The sequence below is a fragment of the Sorex araneus genome, chromosome 11 (genome assembly GCF_027595985.1).
Source record: "Sorex araneus isolate mSorAra2 chromosome 11, mSorAra2.pri, whole genome shotgun sequence".
Classification (NCBI taxonomy): domain Eukaryota; kingdom Metazoa; phylum Chordata; class Mammalia; order Eulipotyphla; family Soricidae; genus Sorex; species Sorex araneus.
In genome coordinates, this window is record NC_073312.1 from 37049293 (window position 1) to 37076143 (window position 26851).

Below are 26851 nucleotides of genomic sequence, written 5' to 3' on the forward strand. Positions count from 1 at the left end.
TTTTATGAAAGGTTTGCATAGAAAATTCAGATGTTTAAGAAGTTAAAGTTTATTGTGCAGTTTAGGTACAAAGGTCTGAGGTTTTCTTCAGTGTTCAGATCTCTCCTTTTAGCTACATACTACATCGTCCATACTGTCTCTCAATGCCCTGCCCAGATCAGGATGTCCTTGTTCTGTCTCTTGCTTGTCTGCTTGCCTTCATGGCCCAGTGCTGTCCCTATGCAATTCTCTATCCATTGTGTAGTTTCCTAGTCTGAAATATGCAGCTGGAATTCTGTCATACTGTGTCCCGTTGGAGGGCCTTGATCCTCTGTAACTTGCCACTGTATATGTAAGCCTGTACCCCAGAAGTTCCCTGTCTCTCAGATTTCCTTAGTTGCCTGCCACAACAACATGTGCCTGAGTGAGATCCGTGCTTTATTGCTGTCTGTCTGAGTGTAGATAAAGGGGCAAAGAGCAGATGCCTAGACTGGTACTTCCTTTTATTTCCTGCTATCTCCTGCCCCCAGTCATCCCTTTACCAATCTGAACTGGATACCTTTTCGGCAGATAAGATTTAAAAGAACCAATTAAATCAACTAGTTCATCTGGCTCCCCTCCTTTCACTCTTACCCTAACTCAATCATGACCCCCCTTTTATCAAAGTCAGTTGTGCTTATTCACAAAGACTCAGCTCGGACTTCTAATAATGGAAAGAGTGATTAGATGAATATCAAAGATAGAATGCCATTATGAGGGAATTGTCCCCTGTCCATGAGGGAACCCAACAGGGGACTCAGTCTGAAACTCATGCTGAAAAAGACTTCCTGTAGAACAGATATTTAAAATGGTCCAACAATACACTGAAACAGTGTGACTCACAGGAAAGATTCTTGTCCCAATCAACCACTTAGACTATCAGCCAGAACCCTGGGGTCATTACTAGGAAGATTTTTCTTCCTCATGCTTCAGATGACAACCCTCTGTGAATGAAGTGAATTTTTAATGAATGCAATAGGTTGCACATTTTCTGACAAGGGGAACCTAGGCTTTGGAAGGAGGAAGTTGTCATCAAGGCTGACTGAGTTTGTCTTTGGACAGTTTGGTATAGAATAAGGACCGTTACCCATGCCAGGTTGAAACATTTATTCTGTTAAAAATAAACTAAGTGGTAAATTATGTCCCACATTACCTTATCTAAGTATTAAATTGCTCTCTTAATTGGAATATCACTTTAATGCTTATAAGAATGGGCTCTGTGTTTTGAGTCTTTAAGACAAATGTGTTATCATAAACACTATCAGTTTATTATCTCGTTTGGTTATCTCCACAGGTGGTACTCTGCCAAAGACAAGTTTGGGGATCAGAGATGTAAGGGGACTTGTTCATGATCACATAAGCTAAACCTGGATTAGAGCCCAGGTCTACTTAACCTCAAAACCTGGGCTACAACCTCTAAGTGTGATACAGATTGTGGAATTAGAACAGGCATTGTAATTCTCACTCCAGAATTTAGTTGTGCTCAGCAAATCCTTTTGGCATTATCATAACTTATTCTGGGTTAAAAATCTTGGGTAGTTTATGCAAAGCCACAGGGAACTGAGTCAGCTCCATTGGTGCTGAAACTGAGCCCAGACAGATCCCACCCTGAGGGCAGCCACTGCCCTTGTGTTGAATGCTGCCTTTCCTTTTTTTTTTTTTTTTATAGCATTGCAGTTTACTTTTATTATAAAAGTAGCTTAGACTTATTAGAAACATGAAGAAAACATGAGAAAATATTATCTGAAAGTGTGAGTGGAGCAATCAGAGTCCCAAGACAATAAGATGACACCCTTGAGTAGAGTCTTTTTTTTTTTATTATCATTATTATTGAATCACCATGAGTTACAAAGCTATTCACCATGAGTTACAAAGCTGTTCATTATCAGGTTTCAGTCATGCAATTTTCCGACACCCCTCTCTCCACCAGTGTACATTTCCCACCACCAATGTCCCCAGCTTCCTTCCACCACCCCCACTCCAGCCTGCCTCTATAGCAGGAACTTCTCTCTCTCTCTCTCTCTTTCTCTCACTCTCTCTCTCTCTCTCTCTCTTTCTCTCTCTCTCCCTCCTTCCCCCTCCTTTCATTCTCTCTCTGTCATTTTAAAGGAGTTAAATGAAGGGATTCCTTTCAAAGCTGCAAGCAGAATAGACTGTTCCTGCTGAGAAGGATGAGAGGAGTGAGCAGTCATAAGATATAAAATCAGGAATCACCAAGGACAGAGTTCCAGTCGTCCATCAGCAGAAGTCCTTGGCGACCGTGTCTGAAGGTTCCAGGAAATAAACAACTTCACCAAGACACTCTCACTGTATTTCCAGCTTGACCCCTTGAAAGAAACCAAAGATAGTCCACATTCTACTGCAGAATCTAATTCCATCAAGTAATATCTGTTAGCATCAAGCTCTCTGGATGCCATTCTATGGACTGAGTTCCCAGGACATACTAAATAAACCTGGAGTATTATTTCTCCAAACTGAAGTTTCTGCATAGTGATCCTCAAGTTTTTCATTGTAATTAGAATGAGGTTTCCAAGATATGCTTGGAGAATCACGTTCAGAAATTAAGACAATGGAAAGTTTCTGGGAGACGGGGTGAGAAGAAGTAATATGATGATGACTCTATAGGAATAATCAGGGACATGGACAAAAAGAGAATACCAGGCACTGGAAATAACAAATGGATAGAAAACATCTTTATCACCAAACTTTTGCCCCTAGGTACCTCTCCCACTCCTTTATGTGCGACCTTCCCTACTAATTTTCTCTACTCTCAGTGAAAGTTTCTTATACAGTCAATTAAGGGCACTTGTGATCATGTGTGGAGGTCCAGAGAATTCTAGAGGGTTAGCTATTAAAGAGATTGAGTTAGACTTACTTTGATTTTAGCTTTGATAATAAATTGTCTGGGAATGGGGTGTTAAACAGGTTAGGAATTATAGGTTACTCGGGGCACATGTCTGCAGAGACTGAGTAATAAGACCATGGCTTTCTGAGCTAGGACATCTGGGTGAGGTTTGTATTCATTCTCAGAAATGGGGATTGAAAATCAAGAGTTCACATTTGTCCAAGCATACAAACTTTGAGATGTCTTTGATATCCAGATAACTGAATATGTTTAAAGCTCAGCAGAGATGTCAGGATGGAAGATTTGCACATAGGATTCTCTCTACATCTGAACCTTAGAAATGCCCAACACCAAAGTCTTCAACAGTGGGGACTGGGGAGTTTCACACTCCTCTTCAGTAGGTAGAATCCATCTCTCTGTTTTCAATCTCTTTCGTTCTAGTAATCTAAAATTCGATGGAATGAGAAGCCTAGGGAATGGTGTCAGAGGAAGATCAACTAGATGGGTACAGAATACCTTGTTTTCTGATGCTTCTGGCAGAGAAATGGAGAAGAAATACAACATAATCAAGACACAGAGCAGTTTCATAGTTGGTATCTGGAGACACTATTTTTGCTAAACTCCAAAGGGGCACAATCTGGTTTAGGAATCTTCCATAGGTTCTATCAGGACCAGCCTGTAGAAAGTACAAGATCAGCCGCACCCAGCCCCACAAAGTCTTAGAAATTTTACTAGGCAATAGAGAAGATGTATCAAGATCTAGTGGGACTGGGATTTTGAGTGGTTTCCCACTGTTATGACCATTGACCACAAGATTATGGAGGTCAACTGGGGCTCAGAGACTAGGAGGAAATCTGTGTGTATGTGTGTGGTTTGGGGATCCACACCCTGTAGTACTGGGACCTACTCTTGGCTTTGTGCTTGAGAATCGCTCCTTGCAGTGCTGAGGGGATCTTGCGGTACTAAGGATAGAACTTGTTTTGTGTATACAAAGCTTATAATTAGCCTGTGAAGTTGTCACTTGGGCCTGGGGAACTCTTTTAAAGAGTGTCACAACTAGTAACAGGAATAGGATTCCATTTGACATAATCTCTGGTGCCCAAATTTGCAGCATCCTCCCTTATACCCTAGAGGTACCCAGTTTGGTTTTGTGGAGACTTAAGAAATGGAAATCATCACAGAAGATTCCCTTCAGGGGTAATAACCAAAATTGAAGAAAAATCCCTGAAATCTAATCGGGATGGGGATACATTTGTGTTGACTTGTCCAAGTAGATGTTTGGGAACTGTATTCAAATGCCATTTAAAGAGGTATTGAGACGTTTGAGTACAAAAACAATGTGATAACTCTAGTCTTCACATTATCCAAACCATAAAGCAATGATGTTCAGATGTACTGAGACCAAGTAGAAGATGTTGTAGATCTAACTGAGCTCCTCTTAAGAAAAGAATGCATGTGACCAAATCTAGAAGAAATGTTGAAGACTTTCCTAAGTGGTTTAATTTCCTTTAGGTACCTGTGGAAACCTAGAGGTAGCATTAACACTCCTAAGATTGAGTATTTCTCTTGCCCAGGGATCCTGAGCACAAAATTGCCATCATCATCACAGCACACCACCCACCATAAGGCCAGATGTCCCAGATCCAGAATCACTGTATCACTGTATCACTGTCATCCCATTGTTTGTCGATGTATTCGAGCGGGCACGAGTAACATCTCCAGTCCTTCAAACCCTGAGATTTTAGCAGCCTCTCTTTACTCTTCTTTCCCAATGATTGGAGACTCTCTCAGGGTCAGGGAATGAGACCTATGGTTACTGTTTTTGGCATATTGAATACACCACGTGGAGCTTGCCAGGCTCTGTCCATGTGGGTAGGATATTCTCGGTAATTTGCCGGACTGTCCAAGAGAGATATATTATATATATATATACACACATATATATATACACACACATACATATATACATACATATGCATGTATATGTATATACATATGTATATGTATACACATATACATATATGTATATATGTGTGTATATGTATATACATATATGTGTATATATGAATATGTGTATATATGTATGTATACACATATATGTGTGTATATGTATACATATGTATGTATACATATTCATATATATATACACACATTATTCTCTATGATTTGTTGCCACTGTCTGAACTCCATCAAATATGGTGTGATAACTATGGAAAATGGGTAGGAAGTGTATAATTCTTTATAAAGGAAAAAAAATGGTAAACTACCAAATCCTAAATAATCAACAAAGCAGTTATAAAGGCCCTACTCATATTATTAAAGATTAAATGATTATTAATATTTTATAAGTTCTGTTTATATCCATTTTAACTTTTGTTTATTGTTTTGTTTTGCTTGTTATATCCTTCAGATTCTCTTTAGATCTTTACATTTCTTTTATCATACAACTTGATCTCCACTAGACAGACCCAGGGAGTCAGAGAACTGGTATTTCTGTTTCTGAGTGCAGGGAAGCACAAAGGTCTATAAACCTGCCTTTCATTTTATGAGACCAGGAAATAAGTCCCCAGAGTTTCATATCAAGGCCAGAACTGCCCCCAAAGGTTTGAAGCTGCCTCCCTGGCTCCTTCATGGGTTTGGCTGGATCCTTGGGCCCGGATTTCTCCTAAGTGTCTGTGGTTCCTGGAACACTGTCAGTCCAAACCCGTCAAAGATGCCAGTTTTTGTCTTGTTTTGTTTTCCTTAAGGCTGACTGGTGTGAACACATGAACAAAAATAAGGGGGAAAGAGCATTTCAGTTCTGGGAACGTGGCACATTTGTTCTACCTTGATTTGATTCCTAGAAATCATTCAGTGTAGGTCAGAGAATGAGGTTTTATTTCCAACTTTAATGCATATTTTTGTGTTTACTTCTAAGCAACTTCTGGGGAGTGACAAGGTTGAGGGATTGGGGAGGAGATGCCTAGGTAAATATCTTGCATGTTGGTCTCATTGTGAAAACCATTTATTTTTATTTTAATTTTCAGCAGAGGAGACCCTCTGTCTGCTCTGAGCAAAGACTTGCATTTTCACCCTAGCATGAAAAAGTGTTAGGACCCCCTGGCAGGACATATGGTGGGATGAATTTGTGGACACATAAAAAAAAAGAAAGAAACTGGAGTAAAAGATGAAAGTTAGGTATCTGAACTCCCAACAACACATATGTTCAAATCTCCAGGAGTCTGTGGTTTGAGAATCATTAGCAACTTTAAGAAATGGTGAAATACAAAAGAAACATTTTTAGTTCACAGGTAAAGGAGGAAAAATAATCTTCAAACTATGTCACCGGCAGCAGAGTTTTAATCATGTGCTTCCTGTGTGACAGAATTTCACAGGGAATTTTAGGCCTAAGGGGCCCTTGGGTCCTGCCTAGAAGTGTGGCTGCTTCAATTCTACCTGACAGGTCAAGGAACTGCAGAAGGTGGCAATTACAAAGTCTCAGTTGTTCACTGAGTATTTTGATTAATAAGTAAATACAATCTCTTGCAGTAAATTAATGAGAAGCATGAAAATTCCCAGGGAATTGGACAGACCTGTTGTCTGAGGATCACAGAGGAAGGCCTAAAGCCTGAGTTGAATAGAGCACAGATGTCAGCCAGAGTGGTGTGGGAAAACAGAAAAGAAGCAATGCATTGTGAAACTCTGTCCCTTTGTCAGGACCCTGCCTTTGGAGTGCTAGGAACTAAGGACAACTGAGGCTTAAGTCAAGTAAATATGGATGCCCAGGAGTAAATATTATTTTTATTATTTTTGAGTCAATTAACTCCCATGTTAGAAAGCATAGCATGAACTGTCTTTCTGTGTCTATACAAAAAAGGACATTGCTAAATAAACCATGCAGACAACATAAAGGAAAGAGAAAAGCAATTTAGGATTATTAGTGCTTGATGGAATTGAGTGCCCTCAGGGGCACTGTTGTGGGAGTGGCTCAATTAACCTAAGCTCCCTGTGGGAGGAGCAAGGCAACCCAATGTTATCAAACACATAAGCATAATGGAATATTACTCTGCCATAAGAAAAGATGAAGTCATGCAGTTTGCTGCTACATGGAGGGACCTGGAAAGTATCATGCTGAGTGAAGTTAGTCTTTGGGAGACAGAAACAAAATGATCTCTTTCATATGTGGACTATAAGGAAACATAATGAGGGAATAACACCCAAAGACAATGGAAACAAAAAAACATGAGAACTGGAAGTCAGTAGGAAACATATTACCTGTAGGGGCTAGGAGATAAGACAGAGGGGGGCAACTATAGTGGAAGGGAGATCAAACAGGAGAAAGAGATAGTATTGAAAGATGTGAAGTGTTACTTATGAAACCCTATTGGCAACAGTACAGTAAACTAGAATGCAAAAACATATATTTTTTAAAAGTACCCCTTATAGAGGCAGATTGATGGTGGGAGCCAAAGAGGAAAAGAAGAGTAAATTGGTGGAGGGAAGTGTGCATCGTTGAAGGTTTGATGTTGAAATAATACATTCCTGAAACTCAATTATGAATAACTTTAAAATTTCACAAAAATTAGAAAAAAAAAAGATATTTGAGCCTGGATTCCACAGCTTCAGGTTAGCATAACTGGCATCACACAATCCCTGGACCCTCTTAGGTAACCCCACCTACTTGGATCAGCAGCATAAGAGAACAAGAATTACTCAGATGTTTTATTCATGGAGAACTGCATTCTGTACTGATGTCAAAGCACATCAGTGCTTATAGGGGGTAACAATTATGATAGCGATGTTTATTATAAAGTTCAAATATCTTTATGAAATAATAAAAGGAGATCAGTAGATGTCTATTATGATTATAAAATGTATTCTGACTTTAGAATGTTATTGTTTTGTTTAAATATCTTATTAAATCAAAGAAATATAGCGTAATGTTCTAAATTCCCAAGGTAGTAGCCTACATTTATCACTGGGTTTTATGAACAGAATACCAGATACTTATTTGTTAATACCTTTGTTTAATTTCATTAAACATTATGAAACACAAACACACCCCAGTTCCAGAGACCTGTGCATCCACAATGCCGTCTGCCTATAATGTGCAAAGCCTAACATTTTCAAATTAATTTTCCTCTCTTCTGAATTTTCTATTTAATGGGATTTTATTTTCAAAAAAAAAAATCACTGCTTCTTACAAGTTATACTGATTTCACAACTAGGATTTTCCCTGCATTTTATCCAAATGAACTCTCCTTTAAAGGCCAGAAATATCTGACAGTCGAGAGTGCAAACCAAACATCCCAATCCCACAACACACTGCAAATTTAAGGAACTGGTGGTTTGCAGCCATAGACTCAATCAGCTTAGGATCAGGCCCACCTTGCCAATTCTGAGAAACAGACCATCTAGGGTCACCTGAAACTGCTTTTTGTTGGAATCTATCACATAGAACAAGGCTGGGATTGTTAGGGAATATTGAAGAGGACGGTGTCTGGAAGTACTGCTCTAGGTTGGCCAGACACAGGCCGCCCCAGAAATGTCACCTGGATAATAAGTGCCTGAACAGGTTGTTTTTTCCCCCACTGGAAACTCTGTCCTGTGCCTATGCAATGAATGCATTAGCCTTGGTTCCCCTTGGGTGCCCGTGCAGGGGGGTGCACATAACTGGCTGGGCAGGTGCTCTTTCAGGGCAAGAACTGGACAGAGCTGGTCACTGGCAGGTTTTATTCCCAGATTCCAAGATCCAACAAGTCACTGAAGAGTTCCCATAGTGGTCAACAGAGAGCCACCTGCCCCCAAGCATAGGAATTTCCAGAACTGTTGCTTTCTCACAGCCTACAAGCCCATGTGACTTGGGCCAGTTGTATCATGGCCAGGAAAATTCCTGGGAAGAGGCCAGGACAAGGTGAACACATCTGGTGCCTTCTAGACCGAGCAGGGCAAGTCATTACCTCTCCTGAGCAACTTTTCCAGCTGCAATGAGGAACCTGACAGCTGCCTGGGAAAACTAAACAAATAGTCACCACTGCCAACAACCCTCCCCAAGCCTTTGACTCCAAACTCATCTTCTTCCCTGAGGGATGGCCAACCTCTAATTCTGGCTAGGACCCTTTGTCTTCAGACCTGCCTAGCAGCATCCAGAGTGGACTGAGGCCTACATTGGAGCATGGCTGTGGGAAAGGCACAGAGAACCTTAGAAGTCAGGAGATCTGGTTGACTAAGGGCTCGTACTGGGAGTCAGAACCAGGTCAGACTCCCCACTCTGACCTTTCCCAGATGTGTCCATTTGTGGAAGAACACGGCCTTGGCTTCAGTAGCTGATCCTCTTGGCTTTTTTCCCCACATGGTGGTATGTCTGGAATCATACTCCTCTAGGGCCCTGGTTGGGGCTTAAGTCTGGTCATCCGCCCACTGCCCCTAGTCAGGCCTGTACTGTGATAAAGTACCAGCAATCTCACCCCCAGAATGTGCACTGGCAATGGGCACTCTGGCATGGCTCTAACTACCCCTGTGGCCTGTACAGGGGATGTTTGCAAGTTCTTATAAGAGCAGAACTTAGACAAAGGTTCTGGGAGAAGTGGAATCATGCTTTTTTCTTGTGGGTATCCTAGGAGGGAATGGTCAAATATCACCATTATAAAGAAGGGATGGTACTTGTAACTACTGGTATGCAAATATTGAAGTAAGATGGATCTGAATCTAAATAATGACTACTGGTGTAACTTTGAGTAGACCCAAAAAAATGCATAACCTTGTTAGCTGAATGTTGCTATCTTGATTTTAGAGAGCAACAAAAGATTCCAACGTGCTTATCTTCAACTTATTTTTCATTCAAAAACGTTTATCTAGTATCATCTGGTTACCAAACACAAATAATCACTAATGAGCAAATCTTTCTAAGTATTTTCCTGCATGTTATTAATAGTCTGCTGTGAGGGAATAGACAATAAGCGAGTAAAGATGGTGCTGAGGAATAGGGGGGGAAAATAACAGGAATCCATGGGTAAGACAGATGACATCTATAAACGCATAAAGTGAACCTGAGTAGAGACTAAAGGAGGTGAATATACCATCTAGTAAGTAGGCGGTGAGCACCTCTTAATACAAATAACCTCTGCCAGGGATGGCCTAAATTGTACCAGGAAAAAGAGAGTTGTGTAACTGAAGGGGGGAGAAAGGCATAGTGAAAGAGGTGCCAGGGATCAGTGGGTGCATACCTTTGAGATACTCAAGGATTTGAGAAAGGATGATATGATCAGGATAGGAGTCTGTCTTTAGACTGCCTAGCAGCATTCATTCTTGCTGCTAATGAGAGGTCACTGCACAGCATGAGAATGAGCCAGCTAGGGCCTTGTGCAATGATTCAAAGTGGTAGGTGGGTATTCATTGTACTAAGGTGGTGGTAATGGAAAGTGGTTGAATTCTGGACATATATTTAAGTGTCAAAATATGTAGACATTTAAACTGGGGGTTATGTTTTCAGCTTCCCTTACACTTAGGTGAATCTTGTTCACACTTATAATTCTGAGTTATTGACTTACCTGCAGGCTGGTGGTTCCCAACTGCAGGCTCCATGACTGCAAGCCCATCTGGCTCAACTCCATTCCATACTACCAAGTTCTGGGCTGACAGCACAGCTGTTGTCAGCTGGCTAAATGAATTGCATGAGTCACAAAAATCTTAGAGCCACAGACTTGTTAAAATAATGTGACATCATTGTAAAAAGTCAATATTAGTCTGAAGGATTAACTCAGAGCTGGTCAACTCTAGGGTTAGGGGTATAATGTGCTAGAACCAAGACTACACAAACACTCAGGGAACCTGCTCCAAGTAGGTTCAACAGCCAAGGTCACTTATAACTCCTATTGTGAGGAATCTTGGTTGAGGTTTTAAGTAGATGCAGATATGATGACTCTTACTAGTGTTCTTTACCATCTACGGAGTAGCAGGTATAGAGGGAACAAGACGTTTGCTACAAATATACTCTGAGTCTAATCCTCATAGGTTATGATGAGACTGAGCTTTGTTTTTTACAGCGGGGGGAGACTGACACTCAAAGCAAATGATGTGACTCCAACAATAGGGAAAGCAGAGAGAAGCAGTGGTCTGCTAATCCACTGGTGGTTTGGCTATCTCCCCATAATCAACGTGGGGCAAGTTCAAGCACAGACCTGCTAATCTTCACACCCACGCTTGTCCCAGGACACCACACTGCTGCATGCCATGGCCTCCCCCATCTTTTTTTTTTCTTCTGGTCTATCTGCTACCTAGCAACTGTATCTTGGCCACCCTATAAATAACCCAGGAGGTTCTGCGCCCAGGGGTGACATGGTCACATCTGCATCAACAGGCAAGCAGGCCTGGAGGACAGGCCATGTAGACTCAGAAATCAGGACTTTTGTGCTGGCTTCTTGTTTCCAGTCTGGTTGACGATGGAGGAGAGTGTGGTGGTGAGAGTGAAAGAATTGTTCTCTGTGTGCATGGAATTCTGTGTTGGGTTCACCCCCCACTCAGTTTTTTGCAGGACAGCCATTAAGAGAACTGCATCTGGCTTCTAGGAGGGTCTCTACACAGGTTAGGAAATGCACAAGGTGCTGGATCCTAGACAAAGCTAACAGGTTCAGGGCCTCTGTTTGCCACGAAGCCTGAGATGATCAGAATAAAGGTTTTCTTCTTAAGAGCTGTGAGGCAAATGCATAGGCCTTTGCAACAACCACCCTTATAGAAGTCTTTAAGATAAAATTCCAGGAAAACCAAGAAACCTTCAGAGAAAAAAGAAGTGCCCTAGGATCAGGTGACAAGGAAAGGCAAGTATATCCCCAGAGTTCTTGCCTATGATTAGTGTGATTACAATGGCCTGTTTTCCACTAACCACTGAAGCTAGGATTACACAACCCCTGTGTGCTGTGTTGGAGGGAGAAAAAGAAAGTCTGGGAAACACCAAGTGGTAACACTAAACATCAAACCATTGACTTTTATGTTTGAATACATGTCTTTATTAGGAAAATTATAAGTGCATATACATCTTTTCATTGGTATGACTTCAAAGTAGAAATAGTTGTATCTTAAAAGAAATTGTTATTTTTTTTAAAAAAAAAAAGCACACTGCATACAGGAAGCTGCCTTCTCCTGGACCATTTTCACATTATCTGGGAGATGCAATTTAAACAATACAAAATACAGTATTAATCACATTTAACACTGAACCCATCACTGCTAGAAACCGAGCATCCAGCGAGGCTGCAGAATAGCAAGTTTCCTCTGTTTTGTTTTCTTTTCTTTTTGATAAGGCAATGTCAAGGGTCTGCTTAGGCAGGCAATCTGGAGGTTTCCAGGGAGCAATTTCCAAGGATAGGAATCCCTCCAAGTGTATCCGTGGGTAGGTAGAATGAACGGAACCCACATCTCTCATTTGGCTGTATAAGGGTTACAGCACCCGGGAGAGATGATGCCCTCGCTCCCAGGAGGGAGTCATGTTGAAAATACCAGTGGTCAGAAAATGGCACTATGGAAGAAAAATATCGGATCCAATGAAAGGCTTAGCAACTCTGAACTTTACATGAGGTTGGAACCTTTTGCTAGTGCAGGCCTTCAGCTCCATGTGAAAGAGGAAAGGAGAGAAGAGGGCCTCCGCTGTGCCTCCTCGCTGGGGTCTCAGTACCTGGCAGGCACAGGACACAGAACAGTGCAAACAACACATGGCACAGATTCAGATTCCAACACACAGCATGCCTGAGAGCCCAGGTAGCCCCCTCCACGGACAGGGTCCTAATGCAAAGGCTGGCAGCAAAGAAGATTCTGCAGGTTCTTTTTGGAGGTTCTGGTTACAGGAAGCCCAAGGGAATGCCAGCAGAGGCAGCACAGAATGGGAGAACAGTGGGGTGACCCCTAATCAACCCAGGCACTTGATCTGTAATTTGAAAGCCAAGTGGGGGATGGGTAAACCTTTTCCTTTGCAAATGGCCTATTTGAATGCATATTTGCTTGAGCTGGGTAGTCTCTCCTAAAGAGCAATTTGCCAGAAGAGGAATTGTTACACAAATAATTTTCCCTAAAGTCTCTGGTCCCCTATAGGGTAAAAAACAAGAATGAATTTTTTTTACTTGAATGTAATTAAGATTTAGAGACATGCTTATTTTCCTAGAGTAAAAGATCTAATGGCTCTTGTTCATAAATTTGAACGGAAAATATTTTCAAATTTTCCATGAGATTTTTATTTTGGATAAATGGGAAGATAACACTAAACATTTAATATCCTATGCTTAATTTAGAATATTAGAATGACTGGATAATTTCAACACAGGAATTTGAAACCAGATCTGTATCCCTCAAATCAATAAAGGTAACTCCAGACTCTATTTTATCAATATATCACAGCTGGTTTTGGAATATGAAATGTTTTTTTCTGCTAAATTTGCCTCTATTTGGTTCCTACCATGAATATTAAGTCTAAAGGAATGTTTACTGAAAACCCTAAACTAGGTTCTATAATTCTACAAGATTATAAAATCTGAAAAAAACAAAACCCTTTAAGTTAGATTATTTTACTATTCTCACATGTTACAATGTCTAGTCAATTGATGCTTGCCTGTTGCTCTTTATTCCACTTTAACTTAAATTATTTTGCCCGGGATCTTAAATCAAAAGAAGAAAATGAGAGAGTGCAACTGAAAACCAATAGTTAAAATCTCAAGGGCTTATCTTTAAAAAAAAAAAAAAAGTGAACATTTTAAACAACTTGTGTAACTTTACAAACTGTTCTTGGTCCAAGGTAACACTCTAAATGCCAAAGTTTTTAACCCACTGTTTTTTGTTTTTAAAAAGAGGAATGTTTGGAAGCACAAGAACAGAAAGGCAACAGAAAAATATTCAGGGGGCACTGTTGCAGATAACAGAATGAAAAAATGAAAAAAATCAAATTAAAAAAGCAGTTTCAGATTTTAATTGGGAAGAAACATCTCAATTAAACATCCCATGAATTAACTATCCAGGATTGATTATTTCATGGATAGGGCTTGCAAAACCAAATTAAAGCTGACAATTTTATTTTCATGCTATTTCTAAAATGATGTAGGGTTCAAACCGTGAAGATAAATCTATAGCTCTAAAATAATGACTACAGAAATTGTGATGACCTTAGAGGTGAATACTGCTCCAACTCAATTCCCTTGGGCTTCATTGATCCACAATGGCTCTGTGATCAGGAGGGAATAGATATTTACTAGAATCATGGTAAAAAGCCTGAGAGGTCTTTCCTCACTCTCAGCCTTTACATACAAGGAACTCACAGTGCATGCTTTAAGGACAGTGGCTGTGAATGAAAACACAGGATGGACAACATACAATATTCCAACAAGACACAGACACACAGTGTTTTCAAAACTCTGTAACATGACACACTTTGATGTGCTTCTTGGTGCCAGGTTAAATTAAAGCTTTGGTCTTGAGAGAGTCCTGATCCAGGGTCATGGAGACAGTCGTGGATACACATGATGATGGATGACAGAGAGAATGATGTGAGAACGTGATGGGATGTGAAGAAGAGCTGGGATGAGGGCTGCGTCTCTATCTCACCCTAGTCTGGCCTGATGCTTTTGCTGGTCCCAGCTCAGGGAAGCCCTAAGGTGCTCACCAAAGGGGCAGACCTCGCTGTCAATACTTGGAGTGAGGGGAAGGGGAAGACCCTTCATGGCCTTCTAGATCAAAACCTCTCTCACCCCTTGTTCCACACAGCAGCCATCCCCAGGGTTTGCCCAGGATGATGGGTTCTGACACTTCCTGATGATTCTCCATCCCAGGTAATGTGGGCCAGGTTTCCTCAGTCTGAGGTCCCAGCCTGAGCAGCTCAGAGATATAAAACTCAGGAAGCTGGAGGAGATCAGGGATTCCATGGGAAAGATATTATAATAAAGCAAGTAAAATAACTAAGTTCCTATCTGTCACCAGTGACATTGGATAATCAAACTAAATGAAAAATAAACACCATATATCTTGCTACAAAATTAAATGGTGATAAGAAGGCAAAAACGTGCAAACCAAAGCCCTTGGATGTGTGTGGGGCCTGACTGGATGTGGGGGAGCCCCCGAGGCCTTTCCTAACACTGCTTTCAGACCAGGGCTCCTACTGTAAGGGTTCCTCAGGCGTCTGACCCAACCTGCGCCTCTCACATCTTGAACCTCCTGTTAACAAGAACAGAGGAAGATACCATTAAGGAGGGTTCCATCAGCGGCCAGGCCACATGTCTGAGAGGTGGAGCCCCGCTCCAGCAGGGCCTCCATGCCTGTCTTCCAAATTGCTGCCATAGTGGGACAAGCATTCTTTGAAGGACCTGAGCAGGGAAGGGTGTGAGAGCAGGTGGGGCTGAAGCAAAGGGCTGATGGAAGGAGGGGAGTGAAGATGGAAGGATGCAGCAAGCAAGGGCCAGACATAGGAGGGCATGAGAGTACACAGACACATGGCACATGGGTTACACAGGACAGAATGATGTGTGTGGCCTTGGGCCGGCAGATGGTTGGACCAATGGCCACCCTGCCCCAACACAGCCCAGACTCACTCTGAGCTAGGCAGCTGGTCTGTTCAACGTTGGCACCACCAATCACTTGCTCAATCTCCCACCAATACTCACCCACCCTGGGGGCCTCTCAGCATGGCCCCTGGGCTGGGTGCAAGGACAGCAAGCAGCACAGGTATGCTGCTCACCTGGCAGTAGATTCCTGACGCCTGCCGAGTTTCTCCCCACAACAGAATGGAGGTGCATTCCTCTGGTTCTTCAAGGTGACCCCGTCTTCAGTGGCCCAATCTTCAGCAGGGCTGGGTTGGCCTGCTCATCAGACACAGTGAGGACCCAGGGCAAGAGAGCCATGGAAGGACAGGACAGGAGTTTCTTGACCTTTCCCAAATGGCAGGGGGAGACTCTCTGCACCTGTAGCTCCAGATCCCCTAGATGAGTGGAGGGGGGCTCCTCTGGGATGAGAGGGAGGGGGGATCTCCCTGAGCACTATAAGAAGTAATTCATTATCTCAGGGCTATAGTTGACCTTCTGCTACTATGAGGTAAACAGCTCTCCCTAGCACTGGGAAGGACCCTCTCCAGGCTCAGAGGTACAAAAAGCTAGGGAAACAGGAGTGACCTCCGAGGTGGTGTTGCCCCAGCCAAAATGCAGGGGCCCCTTGAGAGGTGGAGCGGGCAGAGGAAGTGGTCATCTATCCTACCCTAGAGCTGTCCTTTGGTGTTATGTGGCAGAGGGGCATATCTGGGAGACTTAGCCAGATAAAAGGGCAAACAGTAGGAAGCCAAAGTCTTTGTCTGCACTGTCCAGGGGGGAACCTTCTCCCAGGAGGGCAAGGGCATAGCTATGATCACCAAGGAACTTGTTAACACAGGAGGACTCAGGGCTGTGAGTCCCTGAATCTGACACACAGAAGACTTGGGTTCTCCTCCTGAAATCCATCCTCTCCATCCTCCAACCACATCATCCTTCTGCATAATGGAATCAGGGCCAGGGGTCCAGGGTGCATGTTGATATGGGATAGGGGTTGGAGAAAGAGTTCAGATGCTCAATATGTGATTGAAAGCGAGGTCTTGCTTCCCCATGTTTCCCTTCCTTATGTTCTAAATTATATACTCTTGGCAAGACGTCTCAGACACAGATTGGAGAGGGAGGAGGAGGAGGAAGAATTCCAACCACAAGAGTTTAAGCAGATAGTTCCCATGAATGAGGCTAAAGGCAGCTGCATCCCCGGAACTTTATCACACAGGGACATGAAGACTCTCAGGTCCAAGTGGGGAGAAGTTCAGAGAGGAGTTCCCGGAGCTGCAGATCCTTCACACAACAGCCCCACGTGCAGCTCTTGGTGACAAAAGCTACCAACTGGATTGTCTGGTGAAAGACTCCCTGAGAAGTATTTCCACATCCACATTCTCATCCCATGAGGTCTACAGAAACCCACCCTTACATGAGGTAAAGCAGCTGACACAGCACCAGGAAGAGGGGGCAGAAGCCTCATCCCGAGGCAGTGGCAGGGGGCCACCGCACCAAGAGGAATCATTGGTGAATGGCCCAGCCACAGCCCACTCTGCCCTGGGGAGTCCATGACGGGAGACTCGAGCACCAGGAAATTAAAGGGCAGCAGACACAGGCCCCAGACTGCTGAAGGCTGTCTGCGTCCGGCGAGACAACTGGCCTGTGCTGGCCAGGAGGCCACTCATCCTGGTCTCGGATGGAAAAGTGAACTGCCACAGTCTGGAGCTGGGTGAGCTCAGGAATCATCAGGTCCTCTAAGAAAGTGAACGCAGAGTGGAGGGTGGGGTGTGGGGGGAGGGGGTTAACACCCCAGGGGGATGCAGAAGACGAAGGGGCCATTCTGATAGTCCTATACACATGGAGCCCTATCCCCGTCTCTGTCAACTACCTCCTTCATCACTTTGCAGGCCAGGAAGGGCCTTTAAGAAAGCACATAAATACAGGAGCCAGTCTGGCCCAATGGGGTGACAATGTGCTGCCCCCATGGAAGTCTGAGTGGCCCCCCAGTAGGCCGCAGGTTGGCCCTGGAGGAAGGTGAGAGCGAATTTACAAAGCGCCGGCAGAGGCGAGAGCAGAAGGTACTGCGGTCCATCTGGAGGTGGCAGGGAACTAGATTTTCCTTTTCTGAGCAGCCTTTCTCTTCTTCTGTCGCTTCTTTTTTCCTATCTTTTCTCTTTTCCCCACTTTTTCTTCTCTGCGCCCCCTTAGACAGAATCAGTAGAACCATTAATAACGTTGAAATGAACAAGGGTCTGTCTCAGCCTGCACAATAGTTAACCCTGTCCTGAGCCTCAGGCCTGGAGGCCCCTGGGGCAAAGTGGTGTCCATCAGTAACTTCACAAACAAGACTGTTCCTGACTCATAAAAAATGGGAGCCAGGCTTCCACAACACCTGCCAACTGGTTACAGCAAGTGCCGATTTGTCCACTAGACCCTGGTTCCCACTAGTGCCAGAAGTTCCCATCAGGACACGAGGTTCCCACCTAACAGGGTGTGTGGATAAGCCGGCTGGGCTGTACTTGCTCCTTCTTTTCACCCCAGCCCACTGTCCTCAGGCTTCCTTACTTCCCAAGGCAGAGTTGAATTGTGCCCTTCATCTAAAGCATCTCTGCCTTCCAAAACAGAAAAAAAAAAAACCAAAAAACCACTTTGGGGACTGGGAGTTCCAAGGTTCCAAAAGCCACCCACGATTGGAGAAAGAAGATGGACCAACCATTTCTCCTCCTTTCTGAGGGCTTATGGACACTCAAATAATGACTGGGATTCTTCTGGAGAACGAGGAAAAAGCTGGTTAGCAGGATTTTATTAAAGCAACTGTCTCATGACTGTCATATTAAAATGATTAAAGCTGAATGGTATTTAATGATTTATGGAATAAGACCACCTGTTCTTGAGAGAGCTGTGTATTAACCATGGCCTGGAATTATAGGGTTTTTACATGGGAAAATGTAATAGCTGGATATTACAAGGCTTGAGTCTCCGCAGATTACATGGGGGGGATGTTAAGAGAACTTGGAAGAAGAAAGGGGAAGAAAAATTAGTGGGTCAAATATTATTATTCAGGAAACTAGCACCACCACTTCCATTGGGTTTTGAAAAAAAAAAAAACGATGCAAAAACTTGAATGCAGATTTTATCTGCTCCTGAGCCAGGCCCATGTGCTCACACATGAACTTGTTAGGAGCAATCTAAGGCACTTGACAAATTGGCCATTGAATCTTCAGAAACTCCAGAAATTTATGAGAGCTCCATATCTGACAATTCATGGATTTTATTTCAGGTAAATAAATCCCCAATTCCAGTAGAAGGGTTTATACCATGAAACAATTAGCATTTTATTGCTAGTGCATATAATGTCACATTTGATACAATTTTAGTACAAGTGAAAAAATACACTGTGACTAACATTAAAAAGCTGAAATCACATTTATATATCATTTATATTTCTTTACAAATTGCCAGTAGCTTAATAGAAAATTGTAACCTACTGACATTCATATGGCTCCACTTCAAATATATGAGTTGTTCGACTATAAATATATTCTGAATACATTTGTTTTCTAAAGAAACATTTTAAAATGTGCACAAAAAATATATATAAAAAAATGCCTTGCAAAAAGTTACAAATACCATCAGGCCCATCTGTGGATCACCATTATGCATGGAAAGTTCATCTTGCCAACATTTCTCATTGAAATATGAAACCCGGTTGAGGCTTCAGAGAAGGGGTTAGCTGCAAGAGGCTTGTTTATCCATTTTTTTTTTCACTTCTGATTTCAAAAACCTCAGAGTTTAGAGAACCTCTGTGGCGTACATAGGCTTCAGAGGCAATCACAGAAACCAAATTCCTCAAAGCAAGCACTCAGATTGAAACTCGCATCGGATTTTGCAAAGACTTGTCTTTTGTGGGAAGGTAGAGACTTGATCTCACCCGCTCCAGGGAGGGCCAGCCCCAGTCTGGAGGAGGCTAGAAAAGGATCTCACAGAGGGCCTGAGCCAAAGGGAAGGGGAGGAGATAGCGCAGGGGGAGGAGAGGGCTGCATGGAGGGAGCCCCAGCCATCACTCTCCTCCCTGGAGGATGCAGGTGCTTACAGGAAAGAGAAGCAGGAGTGAGATGTCAGCATGCTCTTGGGCGCAGGGGGCAGTAGGGAATGAGCAGGGCGGGTCTCTGTGCACAGTCCCTGATAACAAAGGCTTTTACAGGGAGCCCCACATCCAATCAGAACTCAAAAGAGGTGGCAATGAGCATCCTGCCCAGCAAGGGTCAGTATCTGAAAGTCATCCTAGGCCACACTTCCAGGACGGCGCCCCCAGCCTTGCCCCCAGCCTCAGAGGTCTAGAGGAGAATGACTTTTCTGTTTGTTTTTGTTGTTGGTTTTATTTATTCTTTTGAACTCCATGCTCCCATTATCTAACTGTGCTCAGATGCCCAGAGGAAGAAGAAGAGAAGCTACAAAACAAACCAAATACAGATCCTTGAAGTACTTATTGATTTTATAAGGAAGATGAGAATGATGGTGATTATGATGCTCATGAGGAAACTGACTGACGGGAGACACTGTTGGGATAACATCAGGTCTTAGAAAAACCCCAGTTCTAAAACAGTCAATATATGCAAGGGTCCAGGGCACAGAGGAATACAAGCTGTAGTACTGTACCATAGGCTATAAATGCAGTGGTCTACATGGTGGGCAAACCGCATCCCACTGGCAGGTCAGCGTGCTACCCAAAGACACACCCGGGCCACCCCACTCAGGCCTTCCTCCCCCACAACTTTGCCTTCCACCTCTCATATGGTTCTAGCTTTCCTCAAGTGGAGCTAGTGGAAAGTCCTTTGCGGCTGTTGTGCTTACTTGTTTAAAGCTTTATCCAGGTATTCCTGAATCCACTTCAGTTTGGGGTCAATGCACACTTGTCTGTTGTTGCTCTTCAGCTTTGCCCTGCAGGAGGAAAAGAGGCAACACTTGGCAGCTGATCCCCAGGAGGCATGCCTTTTAAGCTCTGTGCAGTCATCACTTTACCTGCACCAGCGCCTGGACCTGGGGCCCATCTGGCAGGCCCTGGTTTGTGAAATAGGAGGGTTGAGTGTCTGCAGGACTCTCAGGGAGGGAGGATCTGAGTTGGCTTTGAAGGATAAGTTACCAGGAGGGGGTCAGAGTGAAAGTATAGCAGGCAGGGTGGTTCTCTTGCATGCACCAGACCTAGGTTCAATTCCTAACACCAAGATAGTCCTCTGAGCACCACCAGAAGTGATCCCTGAGCACAGAGCCAGGAGTGAGACCTACTAGGTGTGGCCCAAACACTGAACACCAAAACAAACAACCAGGAAGTGAAGAGTGGAGCTGAGAATCAGCACAAACCAACCAAAGGATTAGAAGTACACAGAGGGGCTGGAACGATAGCACAGCAGGAAGGGTGTTTGCCTTGCACATGGCCAAACTGGGTTCGATTTCCAGCATCCCATATGGTCCCCTGAGCACCGCCAGGGGTAATCCTGAGTACAGAGCCAAGAGTAACCCCTGTGCATTGCCAGGTGTGACCCAAAAAGCAAAAAAATAAATACTTGGGAATACAAGGACTTTAAAGGGAGTGGCAGGGGCAGAATTTTAGTTGGATGAACCATCTTAACGGGACATGCAAAGCTGATTTTGGAGTGAACCTTGAAGAGATCCACAAAGAAACACTTCAACAGTCTGGAGGATGGGCTGGGGGGAGGGCAGTGAGGGAAAGACAGACTTTCCCACCTGCCACCCAAGGGTCTCTGAAGAGAACCAAGGCCAGCTAATGGCGAGGGACACCCACCAGAGTCAGCAGGCAGGCAGACAGTCTATCAAGTGACTGTACCTGCAAGGGTGTGGCTCAGAGAAAGGCAGACCAAGTACCAATCTGGATACTTTATGGATATTTATGAATTTTATTTACCCAGATTTATATTTGGCCTCTTTCCAGGCTAGCAAACCAGCATAATTTGTATTGGAAAGCAGGCCCGTGCTAGCTGAATTCTACATCTTAGAGAGGAAACTTGCCAAGGAGAAATAGTACTTTGCTATAATAAAACTAAATGGCAAGAAGTGTTTATCTTATGGTGACTTAAAAGTCACAAATGCACTCAAGGGAGCAAAGACTAGGAAGACAACAAAGAATTCAATGAGGGAAAATAGCTGGTGTGGGGCGAAGTCTCCACAGTGGCAGCTTTTATTCTGACGGCTGAGCTGCATCCCATTGTTAGTATTGGGATCTTTCCAAGGTGAGTTCTCAGGGGAGACTCCACGGACTCCCTCCCCAGTGCTGACATATGACCATGATGACACTGGCTATGTGCTAGGGCAGACACAGGCCTGCCGCTGCGTGTGGCTTTCTTCCTGCACCTCATCCAGTCTCTTGCAGCATGTAGGGATGCTTTTACTTCATTGTGCTTCCCACACAGCTCCCATCAACACCAGTAGAAAATAAAACATCTTGTGTGTTGTGTTTGAGAAAGTGTCATTGAGTTGAACAAATTGAGATTTACCCAATGATTAAAAATGATTTCAACTGAATTGGGGTTTCTGTTCTCTGATCAAGGATTTATTTCAAGCACCAAAGTTTCAAAATTAGTAGAATAGATAGAACTGGGACTAGCAAAGGGCTGGTGAACCTACTGGACTCCAGAGAAATTCTGATGAAGCCCAAATGCAGAGGCGCCCAGCGGGGTAGCCATTTCCTGTGCTTGAGAAGAAGAGACTGAGACTGCACAGGGGGGGAAGAGTGGCTCTGAAACTCCAGCCTGGTGGGACACAACTCTGGTCAAACAAACAGCTGCCTCTAATTATGCCAAGGCCACGGCTGCACACTCTGCATGTGTCATTGCCCTGGAATAGGTCTGTGTGTGAGGCATCACTAGCTCATTAGATGTGCATCCTTCCAGGGTGGTGTTCAGACTTACACAATCTGGAGGGCGCAGTTGGGAGTGCTGAGGATTTTGAGATGTCTGACATTGGCTCTGGCCACGTGGCTCTCGAAGAATCGGCAGGGACATCTGTAGCTCAAGCTGACAGGTTTCCCTGGAAGAGGTAAAGAGAACAAAGCAAAATGTTACCCTGCCTAGCCTAGGGATGCAAATGTGCCTGTGTCCTTATCCTAGAGGAAAGGTGGGAGAGTGGTAGGATCACATGGATGGGATAAGCCAGGGCTGGCAAACACCTCCTTGGGCAGCATTGTGAGCCCTCGGTGGGCTCTTCCATTGCACCAGAAGGCTAATCTGCAGAATGTTGGGGGGGGGGCGGGAGGAGGAAAATGAAAAGCAGAGGCTCTCCTCCCCCTCCCCCTCTTCCCTCCACCCCCAACCTCAGGTATCCTAAAGTCAAGGGAGTAATCGCAGGAGACAATTTTTCAGGTTGAGGTACCATACCTTGAAGTCTAGCTATTCTTTGCAAAGAGAACCCCAGGGGGAAAACAAAACAACCCCTTCTTACTCAAGAATGGGGGAGAAATAAAATAAGGCTCAAGCTTCCCAGCTCCCAGCTCTGCTGCTCTGGCACCACCTCAACTCCTGGGAGGGTACCCTCCCCCACCTGCATTCTCTTCTCAAACACCCGCATATTCACCTTAATCCCAGGCAACCACAAAGGAATCCCCAGAGGGCAGGCCAGGAGCCCACCTTCTCCCAAGCACTAAAGTGTGGAGATCAATAGGGCTGGAGTCAAATGTGGCTCCCACTGCCGGTGCAGAGATGCTCTAGCCTCCTGGGTTGTATTACAGCTTTGTTTGCCAATTGGACAATTTGCAGAATGCTATAATTGACACTCATTAGTGTAAATTAGCAGAGGGCTCCTGCAAAACCCACCATTCAACCTTTAAATCTAGAATTGCAAGCCCTGAGGGGGTGCTGGGATTGACGTGTGTGTGTGTGTGTGTGTGTGTGTGTGTGTGTGTGTGTGTGTGTAGATTTTATCCAAGCCCTCCTAATACCCCCAAATTATTTGTGTGTCTGTGTGTGTGTGTAGATTTTATCCAAGCCCTCCTAATACCCCCAAATTATTTGTGTGTCTGTGTGTGTGTAGATTTTATCCAAGCCCTCCTAATACCCCCAAATTATTTGAATTTGTGGATCCTTTCATCAGGGATTAAACATACGTCTGAGAATACTTAGCTCAGAGATTAAAAAAAAAAAGAAGAAAGAAAAGAAAACTGTGCTGTTTACAGAGCTCCCAAAAGAGTCCTGATGGTTCTTGGGGGAAAATCAAAGGAGGTAACCTGTGAGCAAGGGATCTTTCAATAAAAATCTAAGGCTAATTCAGCTGGGAGATGGTGCAGCCTGACCACTTAATTCCCAGTGAGCAAACTCAGCACCCTGTAAAGCAGGAAGGGAAAACCTAGATTTCAAGGTGCTGGAGGTCTCAGCAGGGCACTGGAGAGAGAGCACCAGGGAGGACCTTTTTCCTTTGATCCCTGACCTATTCCTTTCCAGCAAGCTGCTGCTAAGGACTAGCTTCTGCACAGCTGCAAATGGGAAAAGTCTGCACGTAGCACGTCACCAGGGACCTGGGTAATGGAAGGGACAGTCTCCCCTTTAGGCAGGGAGCACAAAAGAGGCAATCTTGCCTGGGACTTTTTTTGGACTTATACTGACTTGAGCAGACTGGACAGGTGCAACCACTGAGGAGAGGCAGGATGGGTCTCAAACCCAAGGCAGAACAGCAGCCAGCCAGATGGGTCAGCGTGAATGTCAGAGGGGTGGCTGGTGGGAACTGCTGTTCCCCATTGAACCCGAGAAGCTGTTTAGGCTCCAATAACCAATCAGGAGAGAACTGATTGGGAACCAGAGACCTTTTGGGGCTCAAAGAACTGACTTTCTCCCCCCCCCCACTTCTTTGGTTTTACTCCTTCTGGGATAATTCATTTCTTTCAGACAGTTCCTATCTATTCTTGATTGGAAACCCAGTTGCTGGCCTTTCAAATGGGTTACTTCATGGTTTTAAAAAAGTGACAGCTCCCCAAATGCTCTTACCAAGAGCACCTGGTGCTACATGGGCCGGGCGCCCTTTCCTTTAGCTTTCTGCAAGTATTAGGAAAGTTTATAACTTGGATGTGAGGCCGTGTACAGGCAAGAGGCCTGATCAGCCCAGATGTTACACGGAGTTGGGACCTGGTGAACTTGGAAGTGTTTCAGAGTCTCTCTCAGAAAAATCTTCTCCCCTTGAAACAAACAGAAATGGGGCCCCTCCAACCAATGTGCTTCATGGGCTTAAGCCCTGAAAATCCAAGGCGCCCAGGACCCCAGCTGTTTGGCTGTGGTCAGCTAGCAGAGGGAGAGCAGGAGCTGAAGCTGGAGCCTCGGTCTGAATCAGGATGCCTTGGAAGCTTAGGGACAGAGGATGGGGCAAGAGGACACACAGGCTCCTGGAGATCCAGAAGCACACTGAGGTCTGTACATGTAATGAGAAGCAGGCCAGTCTCAACCCGGCTGATTCGCTAGGCTGCCAAGAGGGCAAGTCAGAGGGATGAGCCATCAAGCCTTCTCAGGGTGGGGATTTTGTGGATGAGATCCCTACTTTTTCAGTGCTCCTTTAGGCCAATTTTGTTTGCAACTCTAGAAGCAGAGGGGGTTGGGGGGGAAGCATCTAGGATCAGCCTCATTTTCCCTGAGAGGTGCACAAAGACAGTCTCCCCAAAATCTGCAACTGTTCAGTGCCCAAACCACAGTCACAACCTGGTTTCTGGAGTGGATACAAAAGCTAGGACACTTTCACAGGCAGCATTTGAGAAAAATTAGAGCTTGCCATTGATGGTTGTTCTTTGCCACTCTAAAGAACAGCTCTCAAGAAAGCTTTCTGGAGCCAGCCTTGAACCCCATGCCCGCTCTCCTTTTTGGAGCCCACTAATGCTCGTTCACCTTAACCCTACCAACTTTCAGACCTGGACAAAGAAGGACACAGCAGCTAGTCTGGGGCTGGAACTTAGCCTGACACTCCTATGTTGGGGCTCTGCACAGACCACGGCTGCACGCAGAGTTCCTAGCGTCCTTCAACCCTTCACATGGGTTGCTGGAAACTTAGAAGCCCAAATGCGCCTTGCAGCCCTATCAACGCGGGTTTACTTTGTGTGTTCAGAGACAATAGTTTATTTTGGTTTGCAGCAGGGGTGTCCTGTGACAGGACAGAGAGATTTCTCTCGTGTTTCAAAAGAAAGAGGATAGAGAGAGGGGGAAAAAAAGTTCTCTCCCTTTCCCAGTGAAACTGGACACCCGTTTTCCCAGTGGCCTAAGGCCTTGGTGATTGAACTTTGCAGCAGCGCCTTTACCGGAGAAGAGCGCTGGCTAGCCTGGCTGCCCGCTTGGCCAGCTATAGAGACGCAGGTTTGCAGGTGTGTTGGGGTGGGGGGTGGGGGCGCTGGGAAGAAGCATGCAAGGCTTGCATAACCACCGATCCTCTCTAGAGTTACCAGGAAAGCTAGGGTGTACTGACTGGAGCCGCGCCCGGGTTCACCGCGTCGCTGCGGACCGACGCCACTCTGTGCAAAAAGCGCGCGGTGGGGTTGGCGGTGCAAACCCGACAGCTGCTCAGTAAACTTTGGTCCGGGACCAGCGAAGAAGGAAATAGAGCTAGTACCCTGTAGGTGTGGACGGAGAGTCTCTCGTAGCGGCACCGCCGCGACCCGCACTGCCGATAGGAGAAACCTCCTCTCCCACCTGAGTGCCGGTCCCTGCTCCAGCACCCTGAGAAGCTGGGTCTCCGAACCAGGCTCGACCTGGCAATCCTTGCAGGGAGTGCAGGCAAGGGTACAGCGGTCCGCAGTTCCCAAATTCTGCTCCGCATTCCGCGACTCCCCGCGCCGGCTCAGAACGCACCCTAGACTCGCTCCCACCGGGATAATCCCGCCGGCCCGGGCGCTGCTGTCCGCTCCCTGCCGGGGGAGTCCCATCTTGGGGAAGGGATGGTGCAGCCGGCTGCGAAGCCCATGCACGGCCGGTGCTGCCGGTGGAACTTGAAACGCAACACCCCAAGGCAGTGCGCCCTGCGAAGTGGGCAGCCTCCCACTCCAACGCAAAGCGAAGCGCGCCAAGTTGCGGGGGCGGGGGCCGGGGTCGGTGCGCGCCGGGGGGCAGCCGGCGCGCACCAACGAGAGCCCCGAGCCCCGCACACGCCTTCGCAGCCGAGCTCACTCACCGTCGCTGAGACAGAGCGCAGCCAGCACGAGGGTCAGCACGGCGACGACTTTGGCATCCATGGCACAGGCGGGCGGCGGGGCTGCACCGAGGCCAGGGGCGCAGGGGACGAGGCGGTGGAGAGTGAAAGTGCGGCGGCGGGAGGCGCGCGCCGGCCACTTTAGAGGCGAGAGCCGCGCGGGGCGGGGCGGGCCGGGGCGGGGCGCTGAGAGGGGCCAGGGGCGGGCCGGGAGTCGGGTCTCTGTCGCTGCACCACCCGCTTTTGCAGCTTTCCTCCCCACCCCGACCCTGCTCGGTAGGTTCAACCTGCAGCTAGGAACCCAACGCCC

General features: G+C 45.4%; 1 protein-coding gene across 3 annotated transcripts; it reads right to left on the reverse strand.

Moving 5' to 3' along the window:
* Positions 1-1983: 1983 nt before the first annotated feature.
* Positions 1984-26851, reverse strand: CXCL12 (C-X-C motif chemokine ligand 12). 3 transcript variants are annotated; one of them, XM_055119590.1, is made up of 4 exons: positions 26524-26846; positions 22302-22419; positions 20230-20316; positions 1984-2345 (listed from the first exon to the last, which is right to left on the reverse strand). In XM_055119590.1, exons 1-4 carry the CDS (start codon positions 26582-26584, stop codon positions 2309-2311), a joined length of 303 nt encoding a protein of 100 aa, XP_054975565.1. In that variant the 5' UTR covers positions 26585-26846; the 3' UTR covers positions 1984-2308. The 3 variants fall into 3 exon arrangements, with proteins under 3 accessions (XP_054975565.1, XP_054975566.1, XP_054975564.1); XM_055119591.1 differs by lacking the exon at positions 1984-2345 and adding an exon at positions 11838-15031; XM_055119589.1 differs by lacking the exon at positions 1984-2345 and adding an exon at positions 17153-17578 and having other exon boundaries at positions 26524-26851.

Coding starts and splice junctions, on each gene's coding strand:
- CXCL12 (XM_055119589.1), bottom strand. CDS start 26,584: ATGGATGCCAAAGTCGTCGCCGTGCTGACCCTCGTGCTGGCTGCGCTC. Junction 20,317..22,301: donor AACTGCGCCCTCCAGATTGT/GTAAGTCTGAAC, acceptor TTCCTCCTGCAG/GGCAAAGCTGAAGAGCAACA. Junction 17,579..20,229: donor CTGGATAAAGCTTTAAACAA/GTAAGCACAACA, acceptor ATTCTGTCTAAG/GGGGCGCAGAGAAGAAAAAG.